This window comes from Azolla caroliniana, unplaced genomic scaffold, assembly GCF_043228905.1.
Source record: "Azolla caroliniana isolate FFs.n. ecotype wild unplaced genomic scaffold, voAzoCaro1.0.p SCAF_13, whole genome shotgun sequence".
NCBI lineage: Eukaryota > Viridiplantae > Streptophyta > Polypodiopsida > Salviniales > Salviniaceae > Azolla > Azolla caroliniana.
Genome location: NW_028230448.1, coordinates 15,537,446 through 15,558,708, shown reverse-complemented (window position 1 = coordinate 15,558,708; position 21,263 = coordinate 15,537,446). Strand labels below are relative to the sequence as shown.

The 21,263-nt window shown below is 38.5% G+C and overlaps 1 protein-coding gene, 1 long non-coding RNA gene and 1 pseudogene across 4 annotated transcripts; 1 reads left to right on the top strand and 2 right to left on the bottom strand.

Annotated features, from left to right (window-relative positions):
- Positions 1 to 3,706: 3,706 nt before the first annotated feature.
- On the top strand, positions 3,707 to 7,458 carry LOC147856319 (putative anion transporter 4, chloroplastic). Of its 2 annotated transcripts, XM_087329487.1 has the most exons (8): positions 3,712 to 3,984; positions 4,358 to 4,584; positions 5,229 to 5,616; positions 5,945 to 5,989; positions 6,081 to 6,227; positions 6,458 to 6,595; positions 7,007 to 7,040; positions 7,113 to 7,458. In XM_087329487.1, the coding sequence occupies exons 1-8, from the start codon at positions 3,886 to 3,888 to the stop codon at positions 7,283 to 7,285; spliced, it is 1,251 nt and encodes a 416-aa protein (XP_087185613.1). In that variant the 5' UTR covers positions 3,712 to 3,885; the 3' UTR covers positions 7,286 to 7,458. The 2 variants fall into 2 exon arrangements, with proteins under 2 accessions (XP_087185614.1, XP_087185613.1); XM_087329488.1 differs by lacking the exons at positions 7,007 to 7,040; positions 7,113 to 7,458 and adding an exon at positions 6,698 to 6,956 and having other exon boundaries at positions 3,707 to 3,984; positions 6,458 to 6,635.
- Positions 7,459 to 10,669: 3,211 nt separating this feature from the next.
- Positions 10,670 to 20,314, bottom strand: LOC147856317 (uncharacterized; annotated as a pseudogene). Its single transcript, XR_015530672.1, has 4 exons — positions 20,190 to 20,314; positions 17,599 to 20,106; positions 14,170 to 14,331; positions 10,670 to 14,086 (listed from the first exon to the last, which is right to left on the bottom strand). The product of XR_015530672.1 is annotated as an uncharacterized LOC147856317 (transcript).
- LOC147856318 (uncharacterized) lies at positions 15,488 to 16,640 on the bottom strand. The gene is made up of 2 exons (XR_015530749.1): positions 16,590 to 16,640; positions 15,488 to 15,859 (listed from the first exon to the last, which is right to left on the bottom strand). It is a non-coding gene; the product is annotated as an uncharacterized LOC147856318 (long non-coding RNA).
- Positions 20,315 to 21,263: the final 949 nt, after the last annotated feature.

Below are 21,263 nucleotides of genomic sequence, written 5' to 3'. Positions count from 1 at the left end.
AGAGAGGAAGTTTGAGTACCGAGTCCTAAAGCTTTATAGAGAACATGAGCAATCAATCTTATACACAAAGGGCTAAGACCAATGTTTGGAGCATCTAAGCATAAGAAAGGATCTAAGACTAAATCCAAAACACCACCCCATTGGAAAGTTTTGTTATTATGGGGTTGTAAATCAATAATGCTAACTATTTTGGAATATGCTCTCACCGACTATCAAAGCATGGTCCTAAAGTCAGTCAAAGCAAGACTCCTTGTATTCAACATTGTCCATTACAACCCATTACAACAATATTCTTAGTAGTGCATTGTGAGGAATATTTCTCAATTTTGGCCAATGACATTTTGGGCCCTTTAATGTAGCCATCGTATTTTCTATGTGAAGATCGTGTATCCTAGAGTGTTTGGAGTGAGCCAGATGAATCACTGTTATGAGCCATATCTTTGTACATGGTGTTGGCTATGTTTTTTTTAGGTCTATTGTCATCACCTTTTGAACAAATTTGATCTTATTACGGATGAGCACATTCATACCTAACTTCCATTGTTTAAAAAATGATAGAGTGAAGAGTGGATTTGTCAAATTGTGCATCACAATGCATGAAACATATGTATTCATGCATCCAATATTTGCTATACTTTCTTCTCAATTACGTGGAGATTGCCTCAAGAGGCCATCATTGTAAAAACACCTATGGAAGTTTCATGTGTAAGACAAAAAGGAGAAATGCGTCAATTGCACCACAATTAAGATTGTTGCTCTATTGCTTGGAGACTACTCATACAAAAGAAAATATGATAGTTCAAATGGAAAACTAGTGTGAGGTGGTTTCACAATAGACTACTTTGACCTTCGATGAGTCTATCATTTATTAAAATAGATGATCAAAGCAAAGAGCATGCCAAATGTCATCGTTGACTGTTCTGTCCTCATTAGGAGTTCTTGAAAGCTTGTACAACCTTATATATGAGGAATTGAAAATTGGTATGTGGTTAATCTATTATTAGTACATAAAGGAAATTTTGGTCACATGTCTCTTTAGCTTAATATCCTTCCCTCCCCCCATTCCCCCCAATGTTTGTTTGGGTTTGTGCATAAATGTGATCCCTAGTCTCGTCCTCTAAGGCATAGGTGGCTTGAAGCTTGGATGTTGATCTATCATCCTCACTATACCTCCATTGGTGAGATTGTGAAACATATGCCAACAAGTCATGCATTCAATCCTTATATTTGCATTGGCTTATAGGTTGTTAATTTTGTTGGTTCAAATCACAAGTGCATGATTAATAAAAACACAACTTACCTTACTATACATATTGTAAATGGTATCGTTAAAGCAACCCAATAAAGTAATGGTATATCAAGAGTTAAATCCAGTAGAGTATTGGTGTTACTGAAACTTAAAACAAGTGCATGGTTAAAGTAATTAGGTTAGTGATACTTACCAAGCGCATGACTAAAGTAACAAGATTGGTGACACTTAACCCAATTGCATAGTAAAAACATGGCTTACCATTACTACATCTATTGTATTGATGCTAATACAATTAAACCCAATTGATGATTAAAGTAGCCACGGTTGGCAAGAGTTACCACAATCGCATTGTCAAGAAAAACATGGGCTTACTTAATAAAGTGTATGGTTAATGACCGTAGCTTGGAGAGACACACACACACACAATTTTAATGGTATTCTATTTCTAATAATTGTGTTATTTTGAATGTATTTTGCATGATGTAATGAGATATACATACTGTGAAATGCACATAAAAGGGACACCACAATACAACTCCAATTAAAATCCAATTTATAGTTATTTTGTTATTTCAAATGAATTCAATAGAATGTAATAGAGTCACACTTATTTTTTTATGCATGAGGCTTGTAGACTATTATTCGAGTTGTGTTTCTTGGTACATGGTGTGTGGCGATTACAATTAGGATTGTCGTGTAATATTCACATCACATGTGACATGCAACATATTCATCACGTGATATATTATATTATCAATACATAAGTAATCATGCATTATCAAATTAAATGTTTCCGACTAGGTATTGGGATCAATATAATGAAAGTAAAAATGGATGGGATCAATTGATTATTTAAGCAAACCACCCATACATTTTTTTATGGGGTTTGACATTTCAAATCTTGGATTCACAACCGTCCTTGATAATTGTTTGTTGCGAGACATTCACAAATGTCATCAAACCACCATGCAAAGACATGAACAAGGACTAGAGAAAAAAATTGCACATGTGACACAAAAAATGTTCTATAACCTTACAATGAACAATAACATATGTTGTCAACAAACTCTAGAAAGGGGGATATAACTCTTAGGAATATTCAAAATCATGACAAACAAGCACATCGAGTTGTTGAGTGCACGAGCACGAGCACGAGCCCAGGTCCTGGGTTCCTTCTCATGTGAAAAGGAGAGGGGATGTGTGTTGTAGACGGATTCGTGGGGCCGTCAAGATCCTGTAAAGTTTCGTATGCAATCGTCCTGACTAAGGCACCTGATAGCTCATTACTAACGGGAATCTGTTGGTGAACTTTCTAATGAAGCATCGTGCGACCCTCAAAATTTTCAAGATGTACATACAAGCTTTATATTCACCTTACCTCTGGAGAGAAAAAAGGGAAACTCATTCATCTCTCATGGAAGGGAATGATGATACATGAGATTCAGACTACGGAATGTGATCAATCGAGCCCCCCAATCCCCCCCCCCCCCGTTTGCACGTGTCGACTTCCTGAACACATGCGCACACACATGAGATGTGTATCACTTCCTTCAGTGAACCGCCGCCGGCTTGCGGGAGCGCCATCATCCAAACAAAGCATGTTCGCTCTCCTTCGCCACGTGCGAGGACTGTCGAGCACGTCTCATCCTGTGAGATTGCGACACGTGGAGGCGGGAGGCTCGGCCGGCATGTCTCGTCCTATATGAGGTTTGGACACGTGGAAAGGGGGAGGAAGGAAGGGAAGAATGAGAAGATTCACGTGCGTTGGCATTGATTGATGGAGAGAGAGAGAGAGAGAGAGAGAGAGAGAGAGAGAGAGAGAGAGAGAGGGAGAGTTTATTAATAAATTGGAAGGCGAATGGAGAAAAGGAGGAGGAGCGAACGTTCAACAGAAGACTCGTGGACAGGAAAACCCCCCAAAACGTTTAAAGCAATCGATACATCTGAATATGTATATAAAAAAAACATACATAAAACATAAAACATAACATTGTATTAAGAAGAGAGGAAGAAGACGAACTCGTCTCTCCTCAGGAAGAAACAAAGAAAAAGGCTGCTGCTTGCTAAATAAACAGAAGAAACAGACGAAGAAGAAGAAGAAGAAGAAGAAGAAGAAGAATAAGAAGAAGAGAATCAATCCCCTGTTCCTCCACCTTAACTAACTAACTATGGCAGCCACGGCGCAGCTCTCTCTCCTCTCTGCTCCGCCACTTCTTCGCCATCGCCATCGCCATCGCCATCGCCATCGCCACACCTCCCTTCTCTCTCCTTCCTCTCTCTCAGCAACAGAAGCATCTCTCTCTACCTCTACTTCCTACTCTTCTTCTCTCCCTCCCTCCTCGCCATCACCGCTGTCTTCTTCTTTCTCTGCTTCGCTTCCTTGGGACCGCCCCCCTCGATCATCTCTCCTTCCAATCCCTTCCTCTTCTCCATCATCATCGTCTTCGTCATTTTCATCATCTTTTTCTTCTTCTTCTTCTTCTTCTTCTTCTCCTTCCGATACCTTGGTGTCAGACCTGTACGATGTCCCTGTAGATCTCGGCCCCGCATCTCTTCGCCTTCATCAGCACCATAATTCGGTCTCATTTCTCTCTTCGCAACGAATCAAAGTGTTGGCCCTTGTCGCGTTTGCGATGGCCCTCTGTAATGCCGACAGGGTGATCATGTCAGTTGCCATCGTTCGCCTCTCCTCTCTCTACAATTGGAGCACAAGCTTCTCTGGAATTGTCCAGGTAATAGAGTAATTCAATCTTCTTGAAACTTATATTTTCGTTTGAAACTTCCGGTGCCAAAACTTCTGAAAGCTCCTACAAACTTGAGATGATTTCCGAAGGCTTCTTAAAGCTCCCAGAGGTTAACTAGACATTTTGCGAAACTTCTCAAAACTTGTAGAGACTTCCAAAATTTTCTTCAATCTAGATCTTTACTTTTTTGTGTTCTAAGAAAATCTCTTTTGGAATACATCTTCCGAGAAACTTGAAGCAACTTCCAGAGACCTCTGGAAACCTTGAGACCATAACATTTTGGGTAAATTTTGTGTTAGAAAATCTTCTAGAAGGGTTGAGTTTGAGACGTTTAACATTTTCGTCCCCTCGTCATGCGTAGTCGTCTTTCCTGTGGGGTTATGTGCTCTCTCCTATTGTTGGAGGGGCTCTAGTGGACCGTTATGGAGGCAAGAATGTGATGGCTTGTGGATTGTCCGTGTGGTCTCTCGCAACCGTGCTCACACCTTGGGCTGCCCAGCAATCGATCCTTGCCCTTATCACAATGCGTGTCCTCCTGGGTGTCGCTGAAGGTGTCGCCATGCCTGCCATGAACAACATGCTAACTAGGTAAATCTCCCAATTAAAAACTCAACTTTGTTTATTAGTAATGATAAGTCTTGCTAGAAACCCTGTTGTTTCCCATGAAAAAAGTCAATTGGTTTCTTGGTAATGCCTTATAAGTGGTGTGATAGACCAATGCAAAAAGTTCTTAATGGTTTTTCCACACTAAGTTTCTGGCCACATTGTGGATTTGGACCTAGCATTTATGAACTTCGGCAGGTGAGGTGGAGCGTACTTCACTAGTTTATGTGGACCATAGCCTCCAGACGATCTGTTGAACACTTTAGGCAAATATGAGGGAAAGGGGGTTCTTGCCAAATGGCAATATATCAGGAAGTTCTGTTGTTAAAGTGGCCCTGGGTCTAGTTGTGCTCTGGCTCACAGACTCTCATAATGCTGGTCACTGAAAGTGAAACATGAGTGAAAATGGGCCCTTTCCCAAATTGGAAAATGTCAGGAACTTTATTGTGAAAAGTAGGCTCATGGTGATATCTGGCTTATATAAGCTCATAACATCAAATCAAACATCATGCGGGAAGTTATAAATGCTAGAAAATTTCTTGTTTGATTAGATTGTAAATGCTCTTGGTTCATGCAAGCCTCGCTTATACAATGATGCTAAGATCAAAGTTTTTCAACATTCTTTGCAGCTGGTTTCCCCGCACAGAAAGAGCCAGAGCGGTGGGCATGTCAATGGCAGGATTTCACCTTGGCATTGTAATGGGATTGTTAGCTTCACCAATTCTTATTTCTGCCTTTGGTGTAGATATGCCTTTTCTTACATTCGGGCTTATTGGAGCTGTATGGCTCTTCTTCTGGCTCTCGTTTGTTACAAATAATCCACAAACCCATCCGAATATCGACAAGTTGGAGCTTCAATATATACAGCAAAAAAACAAGACTGTTTCCAAGAGCAATATTGTTCCTTCTCCCACTTCGACTTCTGCTGAACGAGATCAATTATCTCTACCTTTTGGGTTATTGCTCAGCAAACTACCATCATGGGCTATAATTGTAGCCAATTTCATGAATAATTGGGTAAGTTATTGATACTAGTTTCTTTGGCAAAATGTAAATCTAATGAAATGTTGGTATCATTTTACTGATTTCAATACCTTCATGATGATCATGTCTCCCTATCACATAATTTAGGAAGATGTGTATATATGTGTGGATAGGGCTGATATGTTGGATAGCCATCCATCTTCTGATATTGGAAACTAGCCATGCTCATGAGTCCTATATCAATAGGCGGAAAATTGTTTTTGACCTAACTAAACCAAAAAAGATGTATTATAATGACAATAGTTAACATCATGGAGTCATTATACAAAGACCTGAGATTATAATTTATGTTATTCTGCAGGGATATTTTGTCCTCTTATCATGGATGCCGATTTATTTTAGCTCGGTAAGTTATACTGCCAGGACTATATTTATAAGTAGATAAGGTTGCATACCTTGATTCATTGTTGATGAGTTCAATAAAATGTTGAATATAGGTGTATGGCGTGAACTTAACACAAGCATCATGGTATAGTGCTGTGCCATGGACAATGATGGCAGCCGTAGGATGTTTTGCAGGGACATGCTCTGATTTTCTCATTGAATATGGATTAAGCATTACTGTGGTGAGGAAGATAATGCAGGTAAGGCATGCCAAAAGATCACACCATCTCCATTATAAAAAATATGAGCATATTAAAATAATAGAGCAAAAAGTAGGGAAGCAATTTGTATAAGACTTGACTGATAGAACGAAAAAACGATCCATTTATGGTTCAAAAGCTGAGAAGTTAACTAGATTTCAACTATGGTTTAAACGTTGCTTCTGTAAATTTAACTGTGGATTAAAAGTTCAAGGAATTTTTTATTGCAGTCAATTGGGTTTGTGGTGCCAGCCATTGCCCTTATTGCATTAAATTTTTGCAAAAGTGCTAGCGTTGCAGCCGCATGGCTTACTGTTGCAGTTGGTGCAAGTGCCTTCAGCCAAGCAGGCTTTCTTGTCAATTTTCAAGTATATGCTTCTTCTTCTATTTATTTTTCTTGTTGATTAAGTATTCCCACGTTTTCAGTCTCTTTTGCTGGGATATAAAACATAAGAAAGACTCATGAAGAGATACAGTGGATGAATTTAACCATAAAAGTGTAGAAAAACTTTGGCTAATCTTTCCTCTTTTCGTAAACATTTGGATTGTTAAATGTAACCAGTAAAATTTGATATTTGTTGTAAATTTGGGTAAATCTATCCATCAAAAACCTTTGCTGTAAAGTACAGCCAAAGGTTTCCAAACAGATTGAAAATAGTTTTATTGTGTTTTCTGTGGGTGGGACTTGAGAACGCCCGAACTATGTTTGTCTTAGAGGGCATGGAAGGTTTGAAATTTGTTTCTATCACATTATTAAGCGTGCTTGTTGGATTTGGCAGGAAGTTGCTCCTAGGTATGCTGGATTACTCCACGGTAAGCAAGGAAGTCAAGAAATTTTTACCTGCCGATTTTTTGCTTGGTTTGACTGTGTGTGTCTATTTACAGGAATGGCCAACACTGTTGGCACCATGGGTGCTATCATCAGCACGATTGGAATAGGATATTTCATACAATGGTTGGGTTCCTTTCAAGCATTTTTAACTCTCACTTCGATCATGTATATCTTGAGCACCTTGTTTTGGAATTTATATGCCACGGGTGAAAGAGTGATTGAGTGAAGAGTCTCGCAACCAAATAACTATATTTTTATCATCAAATTGTTTTTGAGAACCCCCAACAGAGGTCGCGGAAATCAAGTTGCCAGAGCTGTATGTACTATATATGTATACTCTACCAATGTACTTCAGACATTAAAGCTGTTTTGAGATATATAAAATAAGCTTTCCAGGCAGTATCTTGCAATTGTTAAATATTCCAACTATGAGGGTTGTATGCAGTATACATGTGTATATGAAGTCTACCAAAGTACTACACACATTAAAGCTGTCTTCAAGTATATAAAATAAGCTTCAAAGCTTATATCTTGAAGATTTAACAAAATTTGTCTGTAAATTTTGGGCACTAAAGACATCAAAGCTGTTTTCAGGTATATAATATAAATGCTTTCAAGACCCTATCTTGCGAAGTTGCCAAAGATGAAATATTTGTTCTAGGAGAGTGATGACCATTCAAACTTTTGTTTAGAAAGAGAAAGAGAGAAAGAAAGCTAAGCTATATTAACCTCCTTGGGGCAGATGGATTTTATTTTTGTCGTTAAATGTCCTCTTATGGGATTAAATAGATATTGACTTATGTGGCAAAATCAAATATGACCTTTTCGACCAAAGAGAGTGTTCTAGTAGAGTGATGACCTCTTGTGTTAGTTTGTACCATAGTGTTCTACACACGAGGAAAAATATGTGAGGATTGATTGAGTGTAAAGAATGGAGGATTACTTTAAGGGTTTGGGACAACTCTTAAGGGCCAAGTGTGAACTTGCTTGGGGGCCTTAGGTTTAGCTATAAATATGAGGCTTATCTATCCTCATTTAACAAATTATTCGACTACGTCGAGCTTGTGATCTTGTGGCAAGTAGTTGATGCCATGGTGGTGGTATGGGACATCATTCAAGGCTCGAATCCGTCTCAATCCCTTCATTCTCACTCATTCTCTTCACTATCTTCTATCTATTTCCTTATTTTATGCTTAACATTAGAAATAATCTTTAAGAGAGAGAAAGAGACAAAGACAAAGACAAATGAATCAAAGTGTTGACTAATTGGTAGGAGACAAGAGAACATTCAATAGGGCATTAAGCATTATGCAAGGTTTTGGCGATGTTGAGAGGGAGATAAGAGAACATTCAATAGGGCATTTAAGCATTATGCAAGGTTTTGGCGATGTTGAGAGGGCACCGATTATTTGGCATATTAGCCTTTGGTTTTTGCCTTCACAAAATTGTCAATCAGCAGCACAAAAGATTCCTTGGAAATTGCCTTGCCTTTTGAGCACATATATTTTATGAGAGCGCTTATTTCTTGCATAAAACATAGAGATAGTTTCTTAATTATCTTTCCGCTTAATAGACCATTAGTCTTTAAAATACGAGCATTATTTTACACATTCAAAGGACATACTTGGCTTCACCAACTTTCTTCACTTATCTCCAATTATGGGATGCCATTGGATATGTGTATATTATAATTTATAAATATGGATACCATATTCAATTGAACCCATCCTCACAAAACAATGTTTTGACCTTGTCATCTCAAACAAATTTCTTTTTATATATCATCCATACTCATTGATATGTACAAGTAATTGACCTATTTTTATGAAATTAATAATTGTCTTACATATCCAACGACATATCAAATCTTGCGGGTCTCAATTTTCAAATCATTGTCTTTCCATCTCAAACACACCACTCCCATGGATATATGTAAATAAATGGAGGTTAAATTATTAATGTTGTAAGATAATCATTATTTTTACATGTCCATTTTTACTCTCCTAATCCCTCAATCTCAAATCATTCTCATTATCTATCTCCAAGCTTAAAATCATGGAATCATGGACAAGGGGTAAACAAATGGAGTTTCAATTCCTCTTTTGAGTTTATTAATATACATGATACTCTATTCACTTGGACATGTAAATACATAATTGAATAATGAATTGATTAATTTTTTCTTTATCATGTAATGACATTTTTACATGTCCAACTTACATTTCAAATGTGTCAATCTAAAAGCGTATCCTTGTTTTTATTATTATCACAAAACATTATGCCAATATTAAACTCTTTTAGCGTGGAGGATGTTTGATTAGTTTCAACTTCATGAGACTTCTTTATAGAAATGAGTGTTTTCCAAATGTGATGTCTCCTTAGGGTTCGACAAGAATGCCGGAAATGTAAATTGATGCATATAGTATTAGTGCATCTTAAATTTAGACAAGTTTTTAGATTTAAATAACCCCCAACTTCATGGGATTTCTTGATTGCATATGACATTTAGAGAAAGACTGGTTTCATGTAGGTGCCCTTTGCATAGGGGATGCCCCATATCAAAGGGCTGAAAATATAGACCTAATTATATATTATGTGCATGCATGCAAAAAGTCGTTAAAATGTGAAGCTCTCAAGCTCTTTTTTATTCTTAACTTAAAGAACAAGACCTCAATTCCACATATTGTTTTGTAGTCTTTTGGAGGTCCTTGACATTTTATCAAGCTCTCATGTGCACATTAAAGTTGCCCAATACCTTGGCTGCAAATAAAACAAAAAAGTGAACATAGAAAGAATTGTCCCATTGGGGATTTATATATCTTCTACTTTCACATCGCTTCATTCCTAATGTTTTTTAATATTTATCTTTATCTGAATTGCTATAGGGTAAACAAAAAAAATGTACATGGCAATAAACAAATGCCGAAAGAAATCCAAGGACCACAGGTTCAGAATTAAGTGAGAATAAAGGAAATGTAGGAAGATAAAAATAACAAGGCCCAAAAAATCTAAATTGTGTACAAACAGTAGATTTGTTAGATTGTAAGGTTAGTGAGGAAAGGTTTATACTGAGCCTAATGCCAAACTAATGTCCACATTTTGGAGTTCAGTTAGCAATCAATCCGTGTGATTAAACAACTTATATCACAGTATGAGAGAGATAATCAAGGTTTCCATGAGATGCATGGAACTTCCAGTTAGCTGTGCATGCAAGGACCATTCTATGAATCATGTTTATACATTTGGCTAATGTAGGAGAAATGATTTCGTCATGATGATGTTAGTATTACCCAATGTTTAATGTTAATTGATTTTGGATGCCAGCATTGAACAAATTTGACAGATGATAGATTCTTCTACAAAGATTATTAAACACCACATGTTTTATACTAGCCTTGTAACTCAAACAAAATAACAAATCATTACTATCATGTATAAATAAATTATCACATAATAACCACTCTTTTCTGAATTACTGATTTCACAAGTCTTCATTATCTCAGTCTTGCCGTAGGTAGAAAAGGTATACTTCATAACCGTACACATATATATATAGCATTATAAATACAAATATCTGTGTTTGATATTTTGTGTCTATTTAGCAAAAATATGTGTAACGTCCAGGTGATTTCATCATATGAGCATGTGAACAGCACAAAATTGTGAACATCATCAAAGATTAAAGTAACATTGGAAACGTTAGTACGGCATAATATAATCCATCTTATCTTAACCAATATTGTCCAAACATTTTCTGAGGGATAGGGTTGAAAAATGTTAATCCAATTTCACATCCTCGTGACAATTGAATTAAGGTGTAGGAAAACCTTGCTGCAACTTGCACATCTATTTGGGATTCTGCTTTCATTCATGTATTGACCTTTAGTTGTTAAGCACCATATATTCTTTTTCTCAAGAAAGCACCTAATAAAACGTCAAATGACTGGCCATGCATTGAAGATTTTTACCCTTGTGCCTCTATGACAATAATATCCATGTTCACATGCTCAGCAGTTTAACTTAGCTAAATCAACCAAGTCCAAGCAACCTAGCTCAAAATCAGGTTAAGCCTTTGAAAATTTGTCTATGAATCATTCTTCTTTATCTTCCCTCTACTTTCTTAACTAGGTATGACTTCTTTTTAATGTGCAACAGTCAACTTCCTATACTCCATAGTTCACAAGACATTCTCATACTCTGGAGATCCTTTGCCTGATCCCATGCGTGTTTCAGCAGGTCTCATGGTGATTGGTTTATCGGGAAAATTTCGTATCCATAGTTTACCACCATGCACATGCATATATGAGTACTCTGCAAATGGATTTGATCAGCCACAGCAAGTGAGTGCACAGTTTTAATGGCATCACTCCACCAATAAACCCCTCGTCTCATCCTTGCATTATCATCCACTCTCAATGTCTCGATATTCCACCTGCCTTTGTATTCCAGCTCCTGCATATATATTTCCCATGCAGACATATGCAGCGGCATATTTTTCATCCAGCTGAACTAATTGCTCAAATGCCCATTTCCCAAGCTTCACATTCCTCCATTTGTTACAAGAGCTCAATATACTCTGTAATAGTGGAAGATGGCCAGAATGGGGAACCTTGTCAAGCAATGTATTCACTGTGTCAAAGCATCCTGCGCGGCCAAATAGATCGACCATACAGGTATAGTGTTCTAGTGTAGGAGTGAGACAATAGATAACGCACATCTCACCAAACAGCCGCTCTCCTTCCTCCAGTAGACCTGCATGACTACATGCACTCAGCAAAACAATGAAGGTAACCAGATTTGGCAAAACATTTTCGGTCCTCATTCTAGTATACACATTGAAAGCAACACTAGCTTGGCCTAACTGGCCATATCCAGCAATCAGGGCACTCCAAGACAAAATATTCCGCTCTGGAAGCTGCTCAAACACTTCTTGTGCTTTCCCCAGTGCACCACACTTGGAATACATGTCCAACAGTGCAGTTCCAAGCACAGCGTCTTTCTCCAATAACTTCCACTTTCTGATCTCGGCATCTATATGTTCCCCAATCTCTAGAGACCCCACAGTTCCACAAGCTTTCAAACCACAAACATAAGTAACTACGTCTGGATAGAACCCCTCATTTTGCATTTGTCTGAAGCATTTCAATACTTCATCACCAAGTCCATTTTGGGCATATCCGACCATCAACGCATTCCAAGTCGCAACATTCCGCTTTGGATGTTCCTCAAGCACTTCTTTTGCTTTTTCAAACACGCCACACTTGGAATACATGTCCACTAACGCGTTGCCGATTGCAACGTCTTTTGACAACAATCCCTGCTTTCTTACCTCAGTGCCTATATCCTCCCCGATCTCTAGACACCCCACAATTCCACAAGCTTTCAAAACAGAGATATAAGTTACTGTATTTGGACAGACTCCCTCATCGTGCATCTGTCTAAAGCATTTCAATGCTTCATCACCGAATCCATTTTCAGCATATCCAGCAATAATGGCACTCCAAGACACAACATTACGCTCTGAAAGCTGCTCAAATATTTCTCGCCCTTTCTCAAATGAACCACATTTGAAATACATATCCACCAATGCAGTGCCAATCACAACATCTTTATTTAGTAACCCTTGCTTCCGTACACTAGCCTCTATATCTTTCCCAATTTCTAGAGATCCCACAAGTCCACAAGCTTTCAAACTGCAAACATAAGTAATGTTGTCTGGACGAATTCCCTCATTTTGCATTCTTTTGAAATATTTCAACGCTTCATCACCATGCCCATTTTGGGCATATCCTGCAATTAGAGCATTCCAAGATACAATGTTCCGCTCTGTAAGCTGCTCAAATGTTTCTTGTGCTTTCTCCAGGGATCCACACTTGCAATACATATCCACCACTGCATTGCCAAGCACAATATCATTTTGCAATAACCCTTGCTTTCTAACCTTGGCTTCTATACTTTCCCCAATCTCCAAACACCCCACCATTCCACAAGCTTTCAAAATGTAAACATAAGTCACTGCATCAGGATAAATTCCTTTAATTTGCATCGATTCAAAGCATTTCAAAACTTGATCACCAAAACCATTTCGAACATATCCAGCAATCAGGGAATTCCAAGACACAGTATCTCGCATTGGCAGATTTTCAAACACTTCTCGTGCTTTTTCTAATGCACCACACTTAGAGTACATGTCTATCAACGCATTGCCGAGCACGATATCTTTCTGTAATAACCCTTGCTTCCTGACTTCTGCATCTATATCTTCACCAATCTTTAGAGATCCCACAGTTGCACAAGCTTTCAAGAGGCAAATGTAAGTTACCGCATCTGGACAGACTCCCGCATCTTTCATTTGACTGAAGCACTTCAATGCTACATCACCAAGTCCATGTTGGGCATATCCAGTGATCAACACATTCCAAGAAACAATATCCTGCACTGGAAGATGCTCAAACACTTCTCGTGCTTTCTCCAGTGCACCGCACTTGGAATACATGTCCACCAATGCAGTCCCAAGTACGAAATCTTTCTCCAGTAGCCTTTGCTTCCTGACCTCTGCATCAATTTCTTCCCCAATCTCAAGACACCCCACAATGCCACAAGCTTTCAAAATGCAAACATAGGTCACTGCATTGGGACGTACTCCCATATCTTGCATCTCTTGAAAGCATTTCAAAGCTTCACGACCAAGCCCGTTTTGGGCGTACCCACCAATCAGGGCACTCCAAGATACAACATCACGCACTGGAAGCTGTTCAAATAATTCACGTGCTTCACGCAAAGCGCCACATTTGGCATATGTTGTAATAAGGGCAGTGGCAATACAAACATCCTTCGCAATCAGACCTTTGTTAAGGACATCAGCATGTATGCTTCGAGCTTTCAATAGATTCTTTTCTTTTCGACATGACTTTATGAGATTCAAAAGCTTACCAGAGGATCCCGGCTTTTGTGATTCCTCTTTAATGTCAATCCACGATGACTCTCCTCTCCGTTTTTGTCTGACATCATGGGATTTGAGGCTTCTCTGTCAAAAGGTTAGCAAAGTCTGAAAATGTTAGGGTTTCAAAATCCGAAAAATATATGGAGAGGATGAGGTTTCACGCATACCTGAGAGTGTGGATTGACAGAGACCTTGGAGGGGTCTCTGATGAGACCTTCAAGCATCAGCTTTGTCATTGGGAGGGCATAGAAGAGCTCTGTTTTGAACAGAGTTCCCTGCCAGGTAAGAAAAAATGAACCCAACTGACATATATGTACATATATACTATACTGTTACATATGTAAATTGTAAAAATTTGTAATGCAACACCAACCTATGTATGTATGTGTGGCCATCTCAACACCATTTAGGAGAGTTTCTGATTCACATATCTTTACTAAAACTATATGGGAGAGAATTTGATCTCCCAAATGGCCCCTTCAATGATGTTTTAGGATATAATGAAAGAAAGAAAGACGTCAAGGGTATTATTTTAGATCATGATTTCACTCATGAACAGCTCTTTCAAGGGGCATTCTAGAGGATAATTTTATAGAATTCTAACGATAGTTCACACAATTCATGCGCTCACAAGCACATACATACGAAGATACATATATTACCCACTTTCTAACTATTTACTAAAGCTTCAATATGTCCATCGCCCTTTCCAATCCTATGAGAATTTAATTGCAATAAAAATTTCTAGGAGCAGAAGATATAACTTCACATTAATTATGCATTGGGAGTCGAATTAAGGTGTTTGAGATACACACAATTAGTAATTGTACAATCTTGAGATTGCTCGTTCTTATTTCTCCGTTCATTAAGAATGTACATGTGGCAAGTAGGGAAGTCTATTACAATTCCATAATTATGCACTAAAGCTAAAGATAAGCCTAATCAATAATGTGGGAACCAATAGTCTTGGGTAGTTAATAGTGTTGAGTAGCCTTCATCATAAATCCTTATGGCAGTTGCTATGTCTTAGAATATTTTGATTTCATGATACACATGGTTCGTGCTAGTAGTTCATGTGAGCTTGATGGGATGAGCACTAGCTTTGGTGTGTTGGTTCCTACGTTTGGGGTAATTGTTTGGAAAAGTGTTATAGGTCTTAACATTTATCCTATTTATTCCTATAGATGAAGTTTAGCTAATTTACTTATTAAAATTAATCCCTCATAGAAATTTGATTATGGTGTAAACATAAGTGTGCAATCCTAAACAATTGTTTGTATTGGCAAATTCCAAGGACCCCATCATGGCATTTTCTCAATTAGGTAATACATCAATATGCTTAGCCTCATTTTCTTCATTCTTAATGGAGGACTTCATATGATCTACCAAAGCTTCCTTGATATCAATAATTTCATGATATCTTTGAGGCTTCTTATTAGTCACGATACCCATGTGGCATGTTTGAAATCATTTCCAAAATTCATATAGTAGTGAAACCCCATTATGAATCAAGGAAACACAAACATTCAGTTTATGCATCGACCAAATAAAATCGTTTTTCTTTTTGTCGTACATACCCAAATATATGTTCCAAAAATGTAAAAAGGAACTCTTATCTGAAGACAAGGAGCTTTCGGAAGTTTGGGCTAAAGAAGGCTTCATTTATTCCCAAGTATCCTTATTCTAGAATAGTGTTTTTTGCCAAAAGGTATGTTCACTTTGTAACAAGTTGGCTTTGTTGCAAACATCAATGGAGCCAAAGACCATATTTAAGAATTACGGATTGTCTTGCCAAATGTCATGATTTGGCAAAAAACAGTCACCATGTCAAAAATGTCCAAATTTGGTTTGCTTTTTCTTTTCCAAAAAAAACTCCTTCCATTGGTTATAAAATTTTACAAACAAGATGATTATGTACAAATCCCTGTAGGGACGCGATAGTTCCATCTTATGTGGATGCCCACTGACTCAAGAAAGGGAGAGGACAACCATTGTTGGATGAAGGCTATTCGTTGTCTTTCAACTCCATCGGAGCTGCCCTTGAGGCCATCATATTGGCTCTTTAGAGTGGCTACAATTTCACTCCATATCTCTTGCAGTAACATTGTGGGATGTGCGGTTTGGTTGGAGAAGACCCATCTACACTGTTGTTTCCATAGAATCCAAAGAGTTATTGAGCTGACCAATTCCAACACAACTTGAGATTTGTCATTAAGAGGAGTTGAGTGGACATTGCCGATGGTGGAAAAAAAAACCTCTTGTGCTTTTATCACCAAAGTCATCCCCTCCTCTTGATGCTCATATCTGCCAACTGGGGTCTGCCATGATAGCCAACATATTTTTCCCCACTTTATTGAGCCTTACACCTGGCATAATTGCAACAAACGGCCAACCCCCCCCCCCCCCCCCCCTCGCCATATTCGATGGGACGTTGGGCAGTCCCATAGAGCGTGTCGTATTGATTCTACTACATTTGGACACTCTACACAATTAGGAGAGCTAAGGTTCCCACGTTGCCATGCTCCCACCGGTAGTGACTTATGTATTAATAACCATTGGAACGTGGTAATTCGCCTCGTGTGTTGGCAAATCCAATATGGCAAAATCTAAAAATATCATTTTGAACCAAAGTTGAAACTGGCAATGGGCACGGTTTCGGCTCAAACCAAACCTTTATTGGTTTAAAGATAAGTAAACCGTTTGGTTTGGTTTCAGTTCAGTTCGGTTTTGAATTTCATGGTTTAGTGGTTTAGTGGTTTAGTGGCTTATCGGTTTATCGATTTCAATTCGGTTCGGTTTTGAATTTCTCGGTTTAGCAGTTTAACAGTTTCGGCTTTATGTGGTTTGGTTTAAAGGTTTAAAAGTTTTGAAGGTTTAAAGGTTTATAGGTTTATCAATTTGGTTTGGTTTTGATTTATGATAAACCAATTTGGTTTGGTTCTAAATTTTTCATAAACGGTTTGGTTTAAACGGTTCGACTCTAAACAATTCGGTTTAAATGGCTTCATAAAATTTAAACAGTTTGGTTTGGTTTGGTTTCAAGGCCAAGAAACCGAACCGCGCCCATTGCTAGTTGAAACAAACATCAATCCACTTGTTCTGAAATGCAGCCATTTGTATGTATTCCAGATAGAGTTGGTAAATATGAAGTAAATCATAAGCTGCTAAGATGGGCAATATTATTAAAGACATTATTCCAGGTTGTCACATTCATAAGCAAATGTATCACCCATTTTCAGCAATGACTCATGAAGATAGGTTTATTGTTCGCCCACATACATGCATGGGTGTTCAGCTCCTCACGTGCATGATGAAACATATAATAGTCCAAACGAGGACACTGTACAAAAAAATATATTTGTGGATGGGACCACCAATGGGCTAGAATGAACATCAGATTAGGTTGATTCTTGCTAGAAATCAGGCAACAACATAAGTTAGGACATCCATCCAAGCAAAGGTCCTCATAGGCTTTCTTTAGTGTCATCCATACATACACCACCCAAAATCATTATTTGGTCCTTGGATCCCCAACCAATAAAAAAGGGTGGTTCCCTCTTACTGCACATGAAAATGTAGCATCAATATTAATCATTACAAATACACTTTCCATCAACAAAAATATGAACACGGTTCGCATCATTCACCTGAATCCTACGTTTTTCTATTTTTGACAAAAGGGAGGTAGCCAAATGGCAATCTCCACACATCAACATGTTCTTGGTAACATGTATAGGCACACCTTCAAGCGTATCAATCAGAGCATATGCAATAGCCAGTTTCTCGCTATGGCCACACACCACATCCTCACTTTTATCATGTGAAAAAGAATGTGATACCAAGTGCTTACCTGGTGCATATCCTTCGTTTAATAGTTTTGAATGTATCTCTTCCAGCTTTGCATATATACGTAGAATTTTAGGATGCCTATTATCAGAGACAACAAATGAATGCATGTTTCTATTGGCATCAATCCACCAACAACATTTCTCTATCTTCCATGCTTTATTCTTTACTCTCAATGCTTCAATTCTATCTGCCTCCACTTGCATTCCGGCTGTTGCATATATATTTCTCATGCAGACATAAGCCGCGCCACATTTCATATCCAACTGAATTGATTGCTCAAATGCCCACCTCCCAAGCTTCACATTTCTCCATTTTCTGCAAGAACCTAATATGTTTTTGAAGAATGGGAGATGGCCAGGGTAAGGAATCAAGTTAAGCAAGGCTTTCAACTTGTCAAAGTGTCCAGCGCGGCCAAATAGATCAATCATACACGTGTAGTGTTCTAGTGTTGGAGTGAGACAATATACATCACACATTTCATCAAACACCTTTTCTCCCTCCTTCAAGAGACCAGCATGACTACATGAATTCAGCAAAACAATGAAGGTAACTGAATTTGGTAGCACATCTTCAGACCTCATTCTGCTGTACACATCTAAAGCCATATTAGCTTGGCCTAACTGGCCATACCCAGCAATCAGGGAACTCCAAGAAACAACATTTCGCACTGGAAGCTTCTCAAATAGTTCGCTTGCTTTATCTAGTACACCACACTTGGAATACATATCTAGCAATGCATTTCCAAGAGCAATATCTTGTTGCAATAACCCTTCTTTTCTCAATTTGGCATCTATATCTTTTCCAAGTTCTAGAGATCCCAAAATCCCACAAGCTTTCAAAATGCAGATATAAGTCACCCCATTTGGACGAACTCTTTCATTTTGCATTAGTCTAAAGCACTCTAATGCTTCATCACCGAGCCCATTTTGCACATATCCAGCAATTAAGGCACTCCAAGTTACAATATTCTTCTCTGGAAGATGCTCAAACACTTCACGTGCTTTCTCTAATGCCCCACATTTGAAATACATGTCCACCAGTGCAGTGCCGAGCATAACATCCTTCTCCAATAACCCTTGTTTTCTGATTTCCGCATCTATGTCTTCCCCAATCTGTAGAGACCCCACAATGCCACAAGCTTTCAAAATGCAGATGTAAGTTACCTTATCTGGACAAACTCCCACATTTCGCATCTGTTTGAAGCATTTCAATGCTTCGTCGCCGAGACCGTTTTGAGCATATCCCGTGATAAGAGCATTCCAAGTCACAACATTACGCTTTGGAAGCTGTTCAAACAATGCCCGAGCTTTCTCCAATGCACCACATTTGGAATACATGTCCACCAACGCATTTCCAAGAACGACATCTTTCTGCAGTAATCCTTGCTTTCTAACCTCAGCATCTATATGCTCCCCAATCTCTAGTGATCCAACAATCGCACAAGCTTTTAAAGTACAAATATAAGTAACTGCATCAGGGGATACACCTGCATCTTTCATTTGCTCGTAGCATTTCAATGCTTCATCACCAAGTCCATTCTGCGCATATCCAGCAATAAGGCCACTCCAAGACACAGCATTCCTATTTGGAAGCTGCTCAAAAACTTCTCGTGCTTTTGCCATTGCACCACACTTGGAATACATTCCAACCAATGCAGTGCCAAGTACAACATCTTTCTCCAGTAACCCTTGCTTTCTTACTTCGGCATCTATATCTTTCCCAATCTCTAGAGAACGCACGATACCACAAGCTTTCAAAACGTGAACATAAGTCACCGGATTTGGACATACTCCCACGTTTTGCATATCTCGAAAGCATTCCAGAGCTTCGTGACCAAGCCCATTTTGGGCATACCCACCAATCAAGGCACTCCAAGACACCACATCACGCACTGGAATCTGTTCAAATACTTCATTTGCTTCATGCAAAGCACCACATTTGCCATATGTTGTAATCAGGGCAGTGGCAATATAAACATCCTTTGCAATCAAGTTCTGCTTGACAACACCGGCATGTAATTTCCGAGCTTTCCATAAGTTCTTCTCTTTCCCACACAATTTTATCAGATTCAAAAGTGTATATCGATCGCGAAACTGCACTTGGGACCAATTGTCATCATCAAATGATGTACCTGTTGGCGGATACAAGTTGATGTCTTTTAACTTGTGGTTGAAGCAAGGTGATGGGGAATTTCCGTTTATACACAGTGGCTTCCCTCTCTGTTTATTTCTGAAGCAGCGGGATACAGGACTTTTCTGTGATGGAATTCGGCATATGGTTGAGTAGGTTCAGGGTTTCAAAATCAGAGAAAATACACAGGACACTGTTAAAGCGTTACCTTAGGAGTGTGATTGGAGGGATCGATGAAGAAGAGCTTGTCCCATAGCAGCTCTGTTCCTCGGGAGCACATAGGAGAGAGAGAGGTCCGACGAAGTTCTGAGAGGAAGTTTCCGGTCACGTAAAAACCTTTTACGAAAGGATAAAAAAACATACACATGAACAAAGAAGCTCTTGCTTCTTCGAAGATATGTATAAATTTTAGCAATCGGCAACGGTTTGATTTCGGCTTAACCGGTTTGTCTTGTTCAAGCTAAACGGGTAAAGAAGGCTTAACCGGGTATGTCTTTGACAAGGCCGAACCCAACCGATCGATCCCTAAACCCATTAAGGCTTAACTGGTTTGGCAAGGCTCTAGACGAACTGAACTCAGCACAAATCGGTTAAGGAATCTCACGCCTAATAATCTAAGCCAAACCGAACGCCCAAACCATTTAAAAATGGTTTCATGGTTTGATTCCCGCTTGAGCCAAGATGTTGTCAACTCGTCACTCCTAACTCTAATTTTGTTCTTCTCTATAGTTACTTATTGTCTGTAAAACCCTTCACAATCAATAAGTCTTTAGATGCGGTTCGGATCAATAGGTCCTAAAGACATGGTTTGAACCGAACCAAACCGCAAAATCGTATCTTAACGGTTTCAACGGTTCGGTTTTAACAGCCAAAAACCGCGGTTTAAATGGTTTAATGGTTTTTTATTTTATTTTTTATTTTTTTTAAATTAAAAATTGTTTCTAAACAATCTTTTCATTTTTAGACCTTATTCTCACATTTTAGGAACTTCTTTAAAAAAGTTCAAATTTTTAAAAATGAAATATTATAAATTTAAAAAAATTTAAAACTTTGACCTATGCTAAAAACCGAAACCGTGGTTTTTACAGTTTAATGGTTTAACGGTTTGAAACTTGTTTAACAGTTCGGTTTAACGGTTTCATGGTTTGGTTCAGGTTTCAAAATTTTAAAACAGTTTGGTTTGGACCCTCTCAAACCGAACCGAACCGTTGTCGATTGTTAGACATATCGACCCAACCTTTGCCTTACGATTTCGGTGCTCATATCAAAGTCTTATTCATTC